The sequence below is a fragment of the Aythya marila genome (assembly GCF_965140915.1).
Source record: "Aythya marila genome assembly, chromosome: 1".
NCBI classification, from domain to species: domain Eukaryota; kingdom Metazoa; phylum Chordata; class Aves; order Anseriformes; family Anatidae; genus Aythya; species Aythya marila.
The window spans coordinates 63,037,291-63,054,067 of NC_139042.1; the positions used below are offsets into that span (position 1 = coordinate 63,037,291).

The 16,777-nt window shown below is 36.9% G+C and overlaps 1 protein-coding gene across 1 annotated transcript in view; it reads left to right on the top strand.

Moving 5' to 3' along the window:
• TMCO3 (transmembrane and coiled-coil domains 3) overlaps nt 1–14,461 on the top strand; it is a 30,787-nt gene extending 16,326 nt beyond the window's left edge. The window contains exons 10-13 of the mRNA XM_082767415.1: nt 5,221–5,371; nt 10,782–10,861; nt 11,432–11,581; nt 13,245–14,461. Of these exons, the coding sequence (XP_082623541.1) occupies nt 5,221–5,371; nt 10,782–10,861; nt 11,432–11,581; nt 13,245–13,358 (495 nt within the window). The 3' untranslated portion in view covers nt 13,359–14,461. The remainder of the gene's footprint in view (nt 1–5,220; nt 5,372–10,781; nt 10,862–11,431; nt 11,582–13,244) is intronic.
• Nucleotides 14,462–16,777: the final 2,316 nt, after the last annotated feature.

Sequence of the window (16,777 nt, forward strand, 5' to 3'; positions counted from 1 at the left end):
AGTCACATTAGATACTGTGGTATATAGAAAAAATCTTACTTTCATGAAAGAATTGCCTGCATGGACTGATTTTATTGAATTGGGCGCATTGTGCCCAAATCCACATCAAATGTAAAAGGAGTTAGTGTACATGACTTCACATAATGTGTATGTATACAAACCTAAGGGAGAATATGTTTGAGTGGATTGGATGCGTAACGCAAAAATGGGATGCTTGTTCAGCACGGGAAGCGTTTGTAAAGAAGCAAGTATTTTGTGTACTTTTAAGTGAAAGCGGCTTGCCTTTTAAACTTGATAAATAATGCATCAAAAGGAACAGTACAAAAGATGCTACACAAAACTTTGGTAAACCAGTTCAGAGGCTTTATGCTCACTGACACAGATATATTTATTATAGTAATACTACAAGCTGTGGCTTGAGCACAAAGACTTAAAAATAAGTATAATAACAATTAAAAAACGGTGGTATAACAACATGGAAGGGTGGGTTGGTAATCTAATTTGAAAAAGTTACATGAATTTGGAAAGGGTAAACTAAGGTTTTTGGGTGCCAGGTAGAAAAACGGTTAAACTGGAATAATGCCTGCAAAGATCTTTCTCCTTTGAGAAGCAAGCCTAAACATTGACAGAATTTGTACAATTATCTGCACACGTGGAATTTTCCATGCTTGTTTAATTCTAAATAGCTTTTAAATTTTTAAAGGGAGGAATAAGAGAGTGAGAAAGATTTCGGTAGCCTTTACCAAAAATAACTCTGCAGCTTCATTTAGAAAAATTGAGGGATCTTTTTAAAGAAAATATTTTAATTCTCTGTCTAGTGTGTGAATTGTTTTGCAGACCACATCCTTTCCAATGCATGACAAAGCAGGTAGGAATGATACTGCGTTTCTGCTTCATGCACAGTTACTTGCTATGTGCTTTTGTACTGTCTAGATTTCTGGGCTTCACCTAAGTTTGTCCTTTATTGGGGTTCAAGTCTAACACTAGCATATGTATTGAACACACATTATATAAACTTATTTATTATTTTATTTATTTCCTGTGCTTGAAAATCTCCTATGACTATGACAAGAATTGCAGTTTCTCTACCAACAAGGGCAAATTCGGTGCCTCGATATGGGAAAACGAGAGGGAATATAGGGCAAAAGAGGTTCTTGCACTGCAGTGTAAGTGATTTCAGTGTAAGGGTTATCCTGTCAGTAGAGGAACTTTCTGTATGGAAATGACTTTTGAACATTTCTTTGTTTAGAGCATTTCTGATCCGCTTGGCTCACTTGGGTAGCATTGCTGCTCATTGAATCTGAAACTGGATCTTAAATATGTCTCTGCTTTATAAACTAGCTTAGAGTAAAAGAAAGTAACAAATCTAAAACATAAGCTATTTTACTAAGTTTTGGAGATGCTTCTTTCTGCTTCCCTGTGTTCTGAGAAGTAACTGAAATTCTCTTTTTCCTCATTGAGTTGGGCAGACTGGTGGGTCAGGGAGTTGTCAAGTGCCAATCCTACGCAAGTCTAGCTGAATTTTGACGTGCAGTTGTACATCTTTAAATCTTCTTATCATCAGTAACAAGGGTTCAGTAGATAACTATTAAACTTTAAACTGATTTTCAAACTTTGATTTATGCAGACACTGTTCTTTGTGGATTTTTTTATTTTTTTTTAAGACTAGGAAACTGTTTTTTTCAATTACAATATAAAAAATGAATCCAGCTTCTGGTTTATATATGGTCAGATAGCCAAACTGGTGATTTTTTAAGTTAAGACACTTATTATGGTGGCTGATGAATGTGTCATATGTCAGCCTGAGTGTTGATGAGTGTTGCGTTGCCTTTTCATATTCTGTCTGTACAGAAATATTACAAGAACATTTGTCTTAAACACTCCACTGATAATGAATTGCTGTATTAGATATCTGCAGGACAACAGTGGTCAAGTTTTGTCACATTTTAACATGAAGTTGTGGAAATTTATTAAGCAATTGAAAAAAACAAGACCTAGTAAGGAGGACAGCAGTTACACGTTTATAGGACTGTGCATACACTTGGGGAGATGTGGCTTCCAGTTTGACTGCCCTGAACTCTGGTGATAGCAGCAAGAGGAGGGAAACTGCCAGTTATCTTTACATATCAAAAAGATGGAAGGAGAAAATAGTTATGTCATTGCAGCGTTTCCTATAAGAAAATATACATACTTTTCCCTGCACTAGACTAGGAAAGTCATTCCTGGTTTGCTGGAGTACTTTTCAGTGGCTCATAACCTGCTTTTGAACTCTCTTCTGTCAATTACAGGGAGAAGATTAAGGAAGAACTGTAATCTCATATTCAAATTAATTATTTCATAAAATACAGTCGAGATGGAATTGTAAAAGGCTCTCTAAAAATATTTCAGTTCCCATTAATGCTTTGCTTCTTTAAATGCAAGTTTAGGATCCACATCTTTACTTTTGGGCAGGTTTAAGTTATTAATCCCCAAATATTAATACCTTTATTTCAGTCAGGGATTTCTTTAGTCTTACTGGCTCACCCTATTCATTAAGCTTCTACGATGATTAAAAAGTAGCTATAAGACACGCGTTATTAGTGAATATAGGCAAAACAGCTGCTCAACAAGTGGTTGAAATTCAACTGGAACATGGTATAGCAGCAATGTTTCTCTCTTTATTTATTGCTATGGTAGAACACTTGAACATAAAAATCCTATATTCTAGTGAGTGCAAAACAGTCCTCTCCAAATTAAGAGTAAAATGCAACCTTTGAAAGCAAATGAAAACTAAATTGTACAGGGGAAAAAAAAGGTGCAAATTAACAAAAGTTTTCATTTAGCTTTGACTGGTAAAGCTTACTGTAATGTAGGAATCAAGAAAAGGACAGAGCACAGCCCAGGAAATAGTAGTTGTTAGAGCCCTGCTCAATAAAGGAAAATGTTAAAAATGGGGCAAACAGAGAAGGAATACTAAATGTAAAACACATCCTGAGTTTTGCCTATATAATACATTTTGTTGAGAAGCCCTTCCTGCCAGTGAAACACTCTTCATTGCATCTATCTGCACACGTTATTTATGATAAACCGTGAAGTTACAGAGTAAGTAGGGGAAATGTGTTTGCTTATTGATAATATTCGACAACCAGAAACCAGGATGGGAATAGTAAAAGCAGTCTTGGTATAAATCTGAAGAACAGACTGGAGGAAGTTGAATGAGGTTAAGAAAGTACCCTGATTTGGGGGTTTTTCCTTATCTTCTCATCCACTTCTCTTTTTTTCTGAGTAATGATTTAATATATATGTATGTGTGTATATATATATATATATATACATATATATATATATATATGTAGTAGACCTGAGGTTTTGTAGTACCTGGAGAACAGACAAATAGCAAAATCTGCATTTTTATCTACCAGGTCCTTGAACTCATACTTAGCTTGCTCTAGAGTAAAGACATAGATCTCGGCTTTTATGCTGTGGGAGCAAACCTAAACAGACATAGGTTTTACTCTAGTTATGTTTTATGCTTTCTGAACAAGCATGTAGTTTATTTATTTCACCCTGATAATGCTTCTTACTTGCCTAGTGATTCTGATAACAGCACAATATCATACAGTTCCAATACAAGAGCTGGTAAATCCCTTCTGAAATGGTAACTTTACCATGCGCATATGAATGCTTAAAATATTCAGTATAAATGTTTTGACCTGAAGCTCTGTTATAGCAGGTAATACTCAACTGTGGGTGGTTTATATCTGAATTGTAGAAATAATTCCAACTTTATTTGAAGAGGCTGTATTGGATCATGGTCATACTCTCAAGCTTGTGACTTCCCCATATGTTTCCTATGTTTCTCTTCCTTTTTTTTTTTTTTTTTTTTTTTTACCCCCTGGTGATTTTAAATCCTTTGTGTACATTTCCTTCTTCCCTCCTGCTATTTCAGATTGTTAGGAAGAGCACTGCATATCTTTGAGACTGAACTGAAATTCCTTTTGTTTTATGATAGGAGTGTATCCAGAGTGGCAGATTTTTCACAGTAGCTGGCCCGGATTATTTTGTTGGTTTTGCCAGATTAGCAACTATTTGCATAAGTTGACAGACCCAATTTGTTTTCTTAAATATCTTGCAATAAATGAAGGACTATCATCACAAATGGAATTACGTGATGATCATTTAGACATTAATACTTAAAACTAAACCCCAGTCTTTTGCATATTTAGGCAGCATTTTATACCTTGCTTGGAGACTCATTTATCGTGTCTTTCCTCCTCCATTAATTTCAAGTCACTTGAGTTTTAGCTTCATACCTTAGTGTAACACCATTAAAGACATGATCAATGTTGTCCATAAATGCACCGTGGTGTATTGTTACTTAAACTAAATTGCTATGGAAATAAGTCTTCAGTTAAAATGTCCTATTAATATTAATAGCATTGTCCTTTCTAAGTGAGGTGACCGTCTGCAGCAGTATGGTTTTAAAGGCATTTTATTTATACCTTTGAGAAGTGCTGCTTGCTTTTCTCATGTTACAAGCATTGCCTGAAGCAATTTCTTGGTTTGTAGTTCATTCTCTTTACATGTTTCATCTCTCCCTTCTAGCACCATGTTCAAATAATAAAAAAAGAACGAAGAGCAGTCTGAATCCTTTCAAGTAGATGCTTCATTCCAGCAGTTTACTTCACTTGCTTAAATCCATCCCTACTCAGTAAAACACACAAGCACGTTTAGGTCCAATTTACAGTCATAAAATGTAAATTATGTCTGGGACTGTTTTTGCTAAATTGAGACTATTCTCCCAGATTATAAGGTTTGATTTTTTTTTTCCCCTTGTTTGACAGTTGGGAAACATGAAGTTCCTATGGCTTATTTTCACAGCCTCATTGTATTATGCAAGCCTGTCTCTCAAGCTGTTAGTCTCTCTCATTTTGGTGAAATCAGATGCTATCCATAAGCGAGACACAAAGCATTGCAATGTAGATTAAGAATTTTGTTTTTGTGGGGAAGGAAATAACATCATGGAGGGGAAACATCATGGTTTTGTCAGTCTCTTCTACAAACATAATACTGCAGAAAACTGAAATAAGCTAAATTATGTTTGATGTTGAGTTTGTGTAAGGTTATATTAATTTATTACATCCAGTGCAATGTATAGCTTTGTAATTTCTGTGTGAAATGGTAAAGAAGGTCACTCTGGGCAAGAGAACGGTAATAGATTTTCCTGTTATTCCTTGACAGATCACAGAGCTGCTGGATGTCTCGATGGAGCTGGGATGCTTCTTAGCTGGAGCTCTGATCTCTTCTCAGGGTCATATGGTCACTGAGGAGATTATGTCCTGTATTGAACCAATACGAGACTTTCTTGCCATCATTTTCTTTGCATCCATAGGTAATTTCCGACAAAGCTTACTAAAAGTAGTGCTAACCTACAGATGCGGGGGAGTAAAAATAAATAAACTGGTGTCTACAAATTGAAGGGAGATAGGTTTTATGTTTTCAGTATACTAAAATGTTAACTGATGACACTATTGGTTTGACTTTGCTATTGTTTTAAATGCAGCATTAATTTTCATAAGGAATTTCCACGTTGTACTCTCAATTTTTGTTTTAATGTCAGGTTTTTGTTCTCAATTCTGAATTTCTCTGGGCTCTTCAAAGCACATAACTAAAAATTTTAAGGGAAGAAAGGCCTTATATCTGTTTTTTTTAGAAAATGTTCTTCTGTCTTTGCAGTGGATATACTTGTAATTTATACCAAAAATTTTATTACCAGTTTGAGTCAGTGAATAGATTAAACTTCACGTCCTTGAGGCTTGGTTTTCTCTGTAAGCAGAATATGGTAATGGAAGCAGATCCTTTTTATAGCTCTTGGATTCTTAGTTAGGAAGATGTAATCTGTGTGTGCTCAACGCAGGAAGAATTGATCAAGAAATATCTCAGACTACCCGCTGACTGAAATGCAATATTGATGCCTAAGACCAGGGGAGAAATTCATTAAGGTTGTTATCCAGAGCATGCTGATTCCGAGAATATTTATATAAATCGGTTGCTATCTTCATTTTGAAGTGTTAGATTCCTTAGCAGTCCATATACCTCCTCTGAAGGAAACTGAAACGCATTTCTGCAGTGCTTAGGTACACTGAATGAGGAGACAGGCCTACTGGACTATACAGGAGATGCATATCCGATTTTGGGAGCATTGCAATGTCTAAAAGTCCCATTGAATGGGACACACAAATCTAACCTACTTCAACCAATGCAAATTGAGAGATTCTTGGATTTTATTTCCAAGACAGCCCATGTTTTTGCTTCTTTTTTTCCTCTTCTTTGTTTTTTTTTTATCTCCATATATTTATTGAGATAATAATGAAGCCCTACCATCATCAGAATTTGTATGCCTTTCTTTATATACTGTTTTATGCCCGTTCTATCATAACAGAAACCAAGTGTTTCTTGTCAGTTTTCAAAATAAAAAAGTTATACTCGCCAGTTTTGATTTTGTTTTACCCAGCCCATGATAATAACTTGTGCTGATCAGCCAGATTACTTAGTAGTAGGAATGTCTATTTGAAGAACTTGGTTTTGTTTTAATAAAATGGAGAATTATGGTAAAACAGACAAGGTTGACAAGCAGACAAGGTTGGATCAGTAATTGCTAAATGCTCACAGATAAGTTTTTTACGTATTTTGGTAAAGAAAGTGAGGGAAATGATGGTGTTACCAGGTTTATAAGGCAAGACAAGTAATCATAAGCCAGAAGTGGATTTTGCAAGGAACTGAACACAAAACTGTCCTACGCTCCTGTGACTTCATAAATTATGAATAGTGATGAGACGGATGGACAGGGTATGACCTCAGTTGACATAATAGGCAGCACTCCATGTAGTGTAATTTACACTCTAAGAAAATTATTTTTGTAGTACTGTCACAGATCTCAAAAATTACTTTTCTGACTGTTTTTAATGTAACTCTAAGGCTTGTTCATAGTAGGGTGCTTGCTACACATAGCAACAGTAGAGACATCTGAGATCCCAAGATGGGTGATACACCATTGTAGCAATATAATTTCTATTCCTTTATTCTAAAAGGACTTGGTTGGAATTGGGGGGCTTACTTTATTGAAGAGCGAATGTAAATACATCATTTGGAGAAGTTAGTCCCTCTTTTGTTTGTCCTAAATGCCTACTTGTGTACTCACTACAAAAACCATCCTGGGGCTTGAAGGCTGAGCTGAACACTACCTGTTCACGTACTGTCTGTGACAGTGTACATTCATTTACACCTCTGTGTGTTGCTTCCAGTTTTCTGACTCTCTTCCTGTTATCTGTTGAGATTAGGAAGTTGCTGTTACTCTCTGTCCTCACCAATGTTTTTTGAGGGAACATCTGGACCAGTCTCTTCTCAGAGCCACATTTGGAGAACTTTGAGTACCTGCTACTCAGATCCTTCCCTTTCCACCTCGGCCTCATTTGATTTTTCTTTTGATTGCTTTTCAGGAAGATGGGAGGAATCTTTGCGTAGCCTGTTTATTTTTTAAGGCTCCAATATCCTGGGTTTTCTTAGACCACAAGATGTGTGGAATTTAGGCATCAGCAACCCTATCTGCCACTGGTGAGGAGGCATCTTGCTTCTAGTGAGTGACTAGGTTGTGTGTCCTCAGTGTGCTGTACAGATGTACTTGCTTGCAAGGCTCCATGTTTTTCTTCTGGGTAAATCTTCTGGCTGGCATCGGGGCCTTACATGCAAGATGCTGAAAAACTTCATCTTCTTCCTCTGAAGAGAGGTGATGCTGACAGTGTTAGCAGTACCACAGTCCAGAACAAACATACAGTGTTTCTCTGAGCCTCTAACATTTCTGTTGAATTTGAGAGAATTCAAAGGAAGATCCCAAGACTGGAATTCATTAGATGACATTAATCACCTTCTCCTCATCTATCCAGCCCTGAATCCAGCCCAGAATGAAACCTGGATGTTTCAAGTTCTCAGAACTGACATTAGGCTGGAGATGGCTTTCCCTTTTGTTGCAGAAAAATGAAGGAGAACATTGTTTTTCTGTTCTGCTATTGTTGTCTTTTTGATCTTAGGTTCAGTAAGATACAGGGCTCTTAGGTCCATTAAGATACAGCATCCCAATGCATCACTAAAGTTATTTTTCTTATTGACTGTCCCGTCTTGAGGATGTGTCAGAATTATTCCCACTGGCTGAGATTTGACCACCAGAGTTTTCTTTTCTTTCATCATGTCTGCTGTCAAGGATCTCTGAGATTCCTCTTCTTGATGCTGGATTTTCCAGGACACGGTGATGACTGTAGTTGGATCTTTGCATGCTGTTTAGCAGCTATGTAGCAGAGAAGTCTGTGGTAGTTTGTACCTCAGCTCTTTTGAATATGGTAATAATCTCCACGTCAGGAAGCAGTCCAAATGAACTTCAGACTGCTCCAGAAGTGAAAAGGTAGATCTACCAGTAGTGAGGAGAGCCCTAGGCTATACTTACAGCCTCCCTTTGAAGCCTACAGTTCCAGATATGCTGGTTGGCCCTCTTGTCAGACACGATGTTGTTACAGGCTGTGTTTCTCTAGCTGCTTTTCATGTACACCTCTGAGACCAGCCTAGAGGTGAGCAAGCAACGTGCATATGATAAACACTAAAAACAGAGAAGCTACTTGCCTGTCCATGTCCACAAAATATTTAGATTTCTTTTTTTTTTTTTTTTTGGTGTGGTGTTCATCTCTTGTTCTGCCATCTCTCTCCTTATTCTGATAATCTTCTGCATTTGTATTTCCACAGTTAGAAGGAAATTAAGAAGTAAAATGCTGTGTGCATGCTGACTGGGTACTACTTGTATACAAATCTCTGAGCTTACGGTTTTTGAAGTACATTTTCATCCACAATGGAACGTGTACATGGACAAAACATCTTGAAGTTGCTCTAAGTAAATTCTCCTGTGCATTTAGGAAGGCAGCAACTCTTGGTTCTCTACAATTCTTCTGGCTCTGCAGTGCTACAGGGCAGGGAAAATTCATGAAAACCGGTCCTGCATTAAAATAAGAAGTTAGAGCATTGATTTACTGGCCGCGTGCTTCAGAAAGCTAAACTCTTGCCCTTCAACAAAAACAGTTAGGTTGGAGAATTGCCAACTGTTATGGACTTATCAGGAACATCTCCACTAGTTTGGTTTCTCTTTTAAGAGATTTTGTGGAAAAGGAATGGACTTCCAAAGATGCTTGCCTGCACAAGTCCCTCATATCCTAGGGGAAAAAATAGAACTAGCTGTGAGTAAGATTCCTCCTCAGTGACTACAGGACATCTCCAACAAATATTTGTTTTTCTTGTCTGTTTAATAATAGCCGGACTTAGTTCTAAGCTGCTGTGCTCTTGACAGTTCATTATCTTGCTTCATGTAATAACCAAATCATTTTGCTGATGCTACATCAAGGTTTGACCTTTTACTGATTATACAGGTAAGATTAATGAAAATATGTGTGTGGTCACTGGGAATAAAATTCAGGTGTCTCAACATGAGACATAAGGTTCTCAAGCAAGACCACCTTGATATATTAATTTTCAAAAAGCAAACAAACAAACAACAACAACAACAAAAAAAAACATGCAAAAACAATCAAGACCAACAGAAAACAGCCCTAAATCATCAAAATGTGGCTTTAAGTCATTCTTTAGCTGGGGTAGACCATACTCAGGGGTTTTATGGCTTTTCCTGATTCCAGTCCAAGTGAGTTTTCTTGTTCAGGTGACTTTCAGTGATTGCATGTGAGGGTCACGGGGTCAAAACAATTAAGTTTTCTGTTACAGTTGTAATTTATGTGTAACGTGTTCCATCCTCAGTAATAGTCCATTACCGTTTCATACAAGAATGTTAAATGGCTAGCAAAGTGTATCTTGCAATCACTGTGCAGAACAATGGAATTATTTTCCTGCAGTATTTTTATAGCTTTAATGAAAGAAGTGTGTTTCAGTTCAGGTTCTGGACTGTTGACTGGTGTGGAAAAGACAAAACATAAACGAAAGTGCTAATGCATCTGTCATTTACAATTTAACTCAATTTGGAATATTGTTGGAGATAAACCCCTCCAAAAACGTCTATGTTTGCCAGGAAATACTTAAGTGATTAAGTAGGTAGTGTTAGTAGGTGTGTTGGGGATTTTTGTTTGGTTGGTTTTGAAAATACAGTCTTGCACTTAAATCTATGATGAACTCTGAAAATTATCATAATAAAATATTGGCATTAAACTTTGAAATATTTCTTTCCAGGGATTTCTAGAATAACAAACTGAATATTGCTATCTATTAAATAGATCTTAGTTGCACTCAGTAAATTAAAATATAGCATAGCAGTGTTAAAAAAAAAAAAAAAATCTTAAAAAAAAAATGTTAAAACTGAATCATTGTAAATACTTCTTGTGAAACGTTACTGTCCGGTGGATTTCTTTCAGCAATGAACTGTATGTGCTCTAAATAAGTTAGAAACAGAACATGCCACAGTATAGCACATAACTTTAAGGAAAAACAAAACAAACCAAAACACAACACAACACTAAAACTCCTAGTTCTTGTAAATGAAATCTAACTCCATACTTCTTTGTAGATGCAATAAAATCTGAATAGTTTAAATGACAAATATATTATTTCAGCATTTGGAAACATTACATGTTTTCGTTGTCTATTCCAATAAATACAAGATTTTTATATTCAGCCTTAGCTTACATGTGAGTATGAATGCTTGGCTAAAGTTGTTGATTTTAAAAGATGCACTAAGATAACACCAATGTTTTTCCTCCTAGGACTTCATGTTTTCCCCACATTTGTCATATACGAACTCACAGTCTTACTCTTCCTTACATTGTCTGTGGTCATAATGAAGGTATTTTTTATTATTTTTTTTAAATCTTTTAACAGTGTGAATAATCTTAGTGCTGCATGCCATAATGAACATAGTTCAAAAACTGAACATCTGATAAAAATCTGATAAATCTGATAAACATCTGAGAAGTAATACATCTTTAATTGGAGGAATCTAACTGGTAGAATGTAGTTTGATACAACATTCTTAGGCTATGTACACACAAATATATATTTTTTTATGTTTAAAAGATAAAAATAAATATACAGGGATAAAAATCAAATATGCAGGGTTTTTATTTAATGTTAGAAGTCTGTTACACGTGGATAAATGTCTTTGCTTAACTTAGGAGTTGTAACAGTTATCAAATGCTTTATTTTAGTAAAAATGCTACTTTGTACCTTGCTGTGTACTTTTTGCCTCTTTTGATGTTGACACAGAAGACATTTACAAGTCTGCCAGTTTATTTTTACGTCCAGCATTGTTGTATTTGATGCTATGTATCAGTGATAGCAATATTTTTTTTTTTTTAAACAAACATAAAAGCCAACAATGTAACAACAACCCCACCCAAAACCCTACTTTTTAAAGTTTGTCTTGGCAGTGCTTGTCCTTTCTCTGATTCTTCCAAAGACCAGCCAGTATATCAAATGGATTGTCTCAGCAGGACTGGCACAAGTCAGTGAATTCTCTTTTGTTCTTGGAAGTAGAGCACGCAGAGCAGGGATCATATCTCGGGAGGTAAGCTATTTAATAGTTATTAACTTCGGGTTTTGCACCTGACAAACTTACTGGGATTTTATATTGCAGTGTATGTCAAAGTTTTGAGGCCTATCTTGACCCATTTTGTGTAATCTTGAAACTGGTAACAAATAATCAGCCCATACAAACAGAAACTTGTATGTCCTTGACAGGGTTCTTAGTTCAATTTTTCCCTTATTGAACTTTTTTTTTACTTGTTGGACTTTAATGTTGCAGATTACACGTTTTAATTTTAAAATTGCATAGTTACACATGTTTTGCCTTCACCGTTTCCCCTTAACAACTTCTTTATTAACTGAGCAGTGAACTGTAGATAGCACCCAAGTGTCTAAGAGTGAGAAGCCTTTGCTTTTAAAATCTTGATACAGCTATAGAAAGAGGTAATGAGAATATAGGAATTGATTAAGGAAATGTTAGTAAATCAGAAGTAGAGGGCAGGTACGGTGAAGTGCAAGTTGCCTTAATATACAATCAAACAAGTGAGCAAACAAACTTGTGGTCTTTACCTGCAAAGATTGTTAATTTTAAATCCACTGCAGAAGAAATGAGATTTTTCAATATCCGTGAAAAAATACCCTAGGAGGGAAACCTTAAACTTAGCTTTATATTCAAGCTAGGAGAACACTATTTTCTCAAGATGAAATCTCTTTTGCGAACTTCAGTAAATTATGGCTACAGAGATGTAACAACTGACCTCACTTTCTAAAGCTAAGTGCTTTCTCCTCTGTGTCTCTGCTCACAAAAATACTCTGCTGGCTCTCTGAGCTGTCCATTGTGAGAGCACTGGGCTGTATAATGCTGGAACCAATTCCAAATAAAGCAAGTGTGAAAAATCTACACAATGCTGTTCACTTGCGTGGGTAGAGGTGATTCATTGTCCTGCTTACTCCTGCATATAATTAGGAGTTATAAATACTATATGTTTGTATAGAGTTTCAAGATACCCATCACAGAATCAGTTTAGGGGCCCACCCAGAGTGCCTGGAGACCCTTAGGCTTTCAATTTTCCCGGGTCAGTTTTCATGTCATTTTCTACTGTACAGGTTTACATAGGTCTAAATTCCAAATGTCACTCTTATGTTTGAGACCTCAAACTACTTCTCATTGCCATTTTAAAAGACTCTTCCATAACATGTAACAAAGATCTCATTTCAGAAGATGTGCAGCATGACTTAGAGGGATTCTTGATAGGTAAAAAACTATACTGTATATATTAGTAATACACTTTGCCATTATATCTTTAAACCAGAATGGTTTATGTTTTTTAATAAAGTGGTATTTGGCCTTTGACTTTTTAGCACACCTTAAGCTTTTGAAATTGACCTCTCAGCTATAGATGTAAATAACTGTTATTCTATGAGCTCATTATGTTTGTTTTGTTTTATTTTGTTTTGTTTTGTTTTGTTGTTGTTGTTGTTGTTTTTTTCTTTTTCAAGTGAATGTTCAAACCAGGTAAACAGATAATTACATGACTTGTGCATGCACTTTTTTGCCTTTGTAACCAAGCATACTTGGTAAGAGAGACAGGTGAAGTCTCAGCCTGAAAATATTGAGAAAAGTCTGATCTCATCAAATTTAAAGCATTTCTTAGTTTATCACGTAACTGTGGAGAGAAGTAATGGCTTTTATTTCCGATTTTCAGGTCTATCTTCTTATTCTGAGTGTGACTACTCTAAGTCTTTTACTTGCCCCTGCCCTGTGGAGAGCTGCTATTATGAAGTGTGTTCCAAGACCCGAAAGACGCTCAAGTACTTGATAAGACTTGCACATGTACAAGAATACATCTTGCAAAGAATATATTCATTGTTCATTGTATCTCTATGCACTCGGAAAACAAGAGGTTTTGAGTAGTCCTCTTAACATGCACTTGGTTATAAGCCTTACACTGACCTTAAAACAAAACAAAATTCAACTTCTAAAAGAGTGATCTGATTTGAATTGCACATCTCTTACAAAACTGGCTTTCTCTGACAGATTAGAATCTACCAGAGTATTTGTTCCTGATCTGTTCAATTATGCAGAGTATAAATTATTTTTTTAACTATAGCATCATGCAAACTGTGTTGATTATTTCTTGCCTGAATGTGCCTTTTAATTTTCATCTCCTTTTCTTACTGTTGGTTCATCACCAGGTTATGTTTAAAAGCAAAAAATATATATTATGGTGCCTATGGTATCTTCTTCTACTATATGACTTGAGTCATTTTCACACTTGAGTGTTTAGTATACTGGTATAAAATTAATCACAAAACACATTTCTGATGGTGAGTAAAAGTCTAGTCCTTTACACAAAGAAGTATAACTGTTAGTATCAAGCTGTTTTAAGCAAATACGTATTCCAAATGATGCAGCCGATATTGTATAAGATTTTATTCCAAATTACAGCGTATAATGTATTTTCTTATAATGGTAGCTTTTATTTGTGTTAGTTCTTGTATTTATTTACATACTTGACTAAAAGGTCAAAGGGCATAGGTTATATTTCAAGACTGACAACTGTCACCCATTCTTGTTGCTAACTGCTGTTGTAGTAATTGTTTACAGTTTCTTGTTTTAAATCAAAAATAAAATTAGTAGATCTGGGACGTCTAATTTCAAGCAGATATAAAAAAGTCATTTTTTTTTTTTATCTCTGGAGGTTTGGTGTTGCTGATAATATTCTACATTTGAAGTTATTTCAAGCAAAATAATTTGCACAAAACTAGAAATGGCAGATTGAATGTGTATTTGGAACTCCACAACTTCATACTTTGCATTTACATTGTATAAATTGTTAGTCTCCTTAAAGTATCATGATATTTAAAAAAAACAAAAAAAAGTTTTGAATGTGATCTTAAATGTAAGTGCTTTGTTCTTTAAAACATTATACGTAACAGGATAAGCCTTGTAAGACTATTTGGTAAGCATCATAGAGAAAGCTTATTCGTACACTACTGTAGTCCACTCTGACAATTTCAAAATCATGTCGAGTTTTATCTGTTTAAAACAGTGCTATTAAAAGAGGTATATTAACACTTTAGGCCAGTATTATACTGTCACATGAAATAACTTTGATACCCGGCAAATAGCTAGCAAAATGCATGTTACGTGGGTTTAAATTGCCAATTAAAATGAACGTTGTCCTCCAGGTAGCGAAACTAACAAAGCTTTGGATGGATTTGCGTGCTTTATACTTCTTTCCTCTATCACATATCAGCAAGGCTTTGGACACTGTCTCTCATGACATCCTCATAAACGAGCTCAGGAAGCGTGGGCTGGATGAGGGGACAGTGAGGAGGACTGAGAATTGGCTGGACGACAGAGCTCAGAGAGTTGTGCAGTCTAGTTGGAGGCCTGTAGCTAGCAGTGTCCCCCAGGGGTCAGTACTGGGTACAGTCTTGTTCAATTTACTCCTCAGCGACCAGGGTGAAGGAACAGAGTGCGCCCTCAGCAAGTCTGCTGATGACACGAAGCTGGGATGAGTAGCGGGTACCCCAGAGGGCTGTGCTGCCATCCAGAGGGACCTCTACAGGCTGGAGGGATGGGCTGAGAGGAAAATCATGAAGTTCAGCAAGTGCAGGGTTTTTATTTGCACCTAGGGAGGATTAACTCCAAGTGGAGACTGGGGGCTGGCCTGCTGGAGAGCAGCTCTGCAGAGCCTGCAAGTCCTGGTGGGCAGCAGGCTGACCGTGAGCCAGCAGTGGGCCCTTGTGGCCAAGATGGCCAGTGGTGTCCTGGGCTACATTTGGAAGTGTTGCCTGCAGGTGAAGGGAGGTGATCCTCCCACTCTACTCAGCCCTGGTGAGGCCAAACCTGGAGTGTTGTGTCCAGCTCTGGGCTCCCCAGCACAAGAGGGACATGGAGCTACTGGAACAAGTTCAGAGGAGGGTTACAGTGATGAGTAGGGGACTGGAGCACCTGTCGTGTGAGGACAGGCTGAGAGAGATGGGCCTGTTTAGCCCGGAAAAGAGAAGGCTGAGGGGAGACCTCATTAATGTGTATAAATATCTGAGAGGAGGGTGTCGAGAGGATGGAGCTGGTCTCTTTTCAGTTGTGCCCAGCACAGGACAAGAGGCAACGGGCACAAACTGAAGCCCAGGAGGTTCCAGCTCAATATGAGGGGGCACTTCTTTACTGTGAGGGTGACAGAGCACTGGCACAGGTTGCCCAGAGAGGCTGTGGAGTCTTCTTCTCTGGAGATATTCAAAACCTGCCTGGATGCCATCCTGCACAACGTAGTAGCCTCAGCTTCCTCCTCTGTTTTCTCTGACATCAGCTGGGTTTGTCAAAATACAGCTTGGACTAGTTGAGAGAGTGTATTTATTGTTAGGCTGGTTGGACGCTGCCATCTGAGTTCTTGCAGACTGGATGTGGGGCTTTATCTCCAGGCACTGATTCTTCATAAAAATTTACAGAAACACATGGCAATTTCATCTCTTTTGTAATGGTTTCCAAAGTTATTGAGGAACAGTGACAAACAGAGGCAAAAGCTGCCCTATAAACCTATAAAAGAGTTTGATTATAAAATGAGTATCAGAAAATAAATTTGAAACTGCTTTCTTGGTTTACTTCAATAACTGGTATTCAAAATATAGAAGTAATTCAGAAGCTTTATGATAGAGTTTAAGTCTACCACCTCAAACTTTTGTTTCAGGTGCCCCACTAAAATAATTTTAACTTTGTTTCTTAACAAACTAGGGAGAGAAATCTTACTCTGACCACTGATCTAGTCTATAGTTTCTCCCTGAAATACAAGGTTCTCTACTAAATGCCCCATATTAATTTTGAAAGATGCTTAACTCACACATAGCATACTACCTATGTTTCAGGGAAAAAATAAAATTGACCACGACAGAGGCCTCTGTCTGGTTTCCATTATGTCTCTTTGTCAGTAAGCCCTCAGAACTATTATACAAAGTATTGTAGCTGTGATGAGTAAATCTTATGTCTAAACAAACTGTTGTGGCTACTTGTACTTCTCTGGAAAATTCCTGTGAGGACAGAAGGAAAAAAAGATGGTTTGCGTCTCTTAAGAAACATATAAAATACATGTTTTCCCTGATTACCTTTTAAAGGATTTAAGTGAAAAGTCCTTTTGGCGCCATGTCCAAAATGAAGAGCAAGTATCTAGGTACCCTATGGGCAGCCTCATCTCTGCCATCTCTTTACTGAATAATTTTTGACTCAGACCTGACT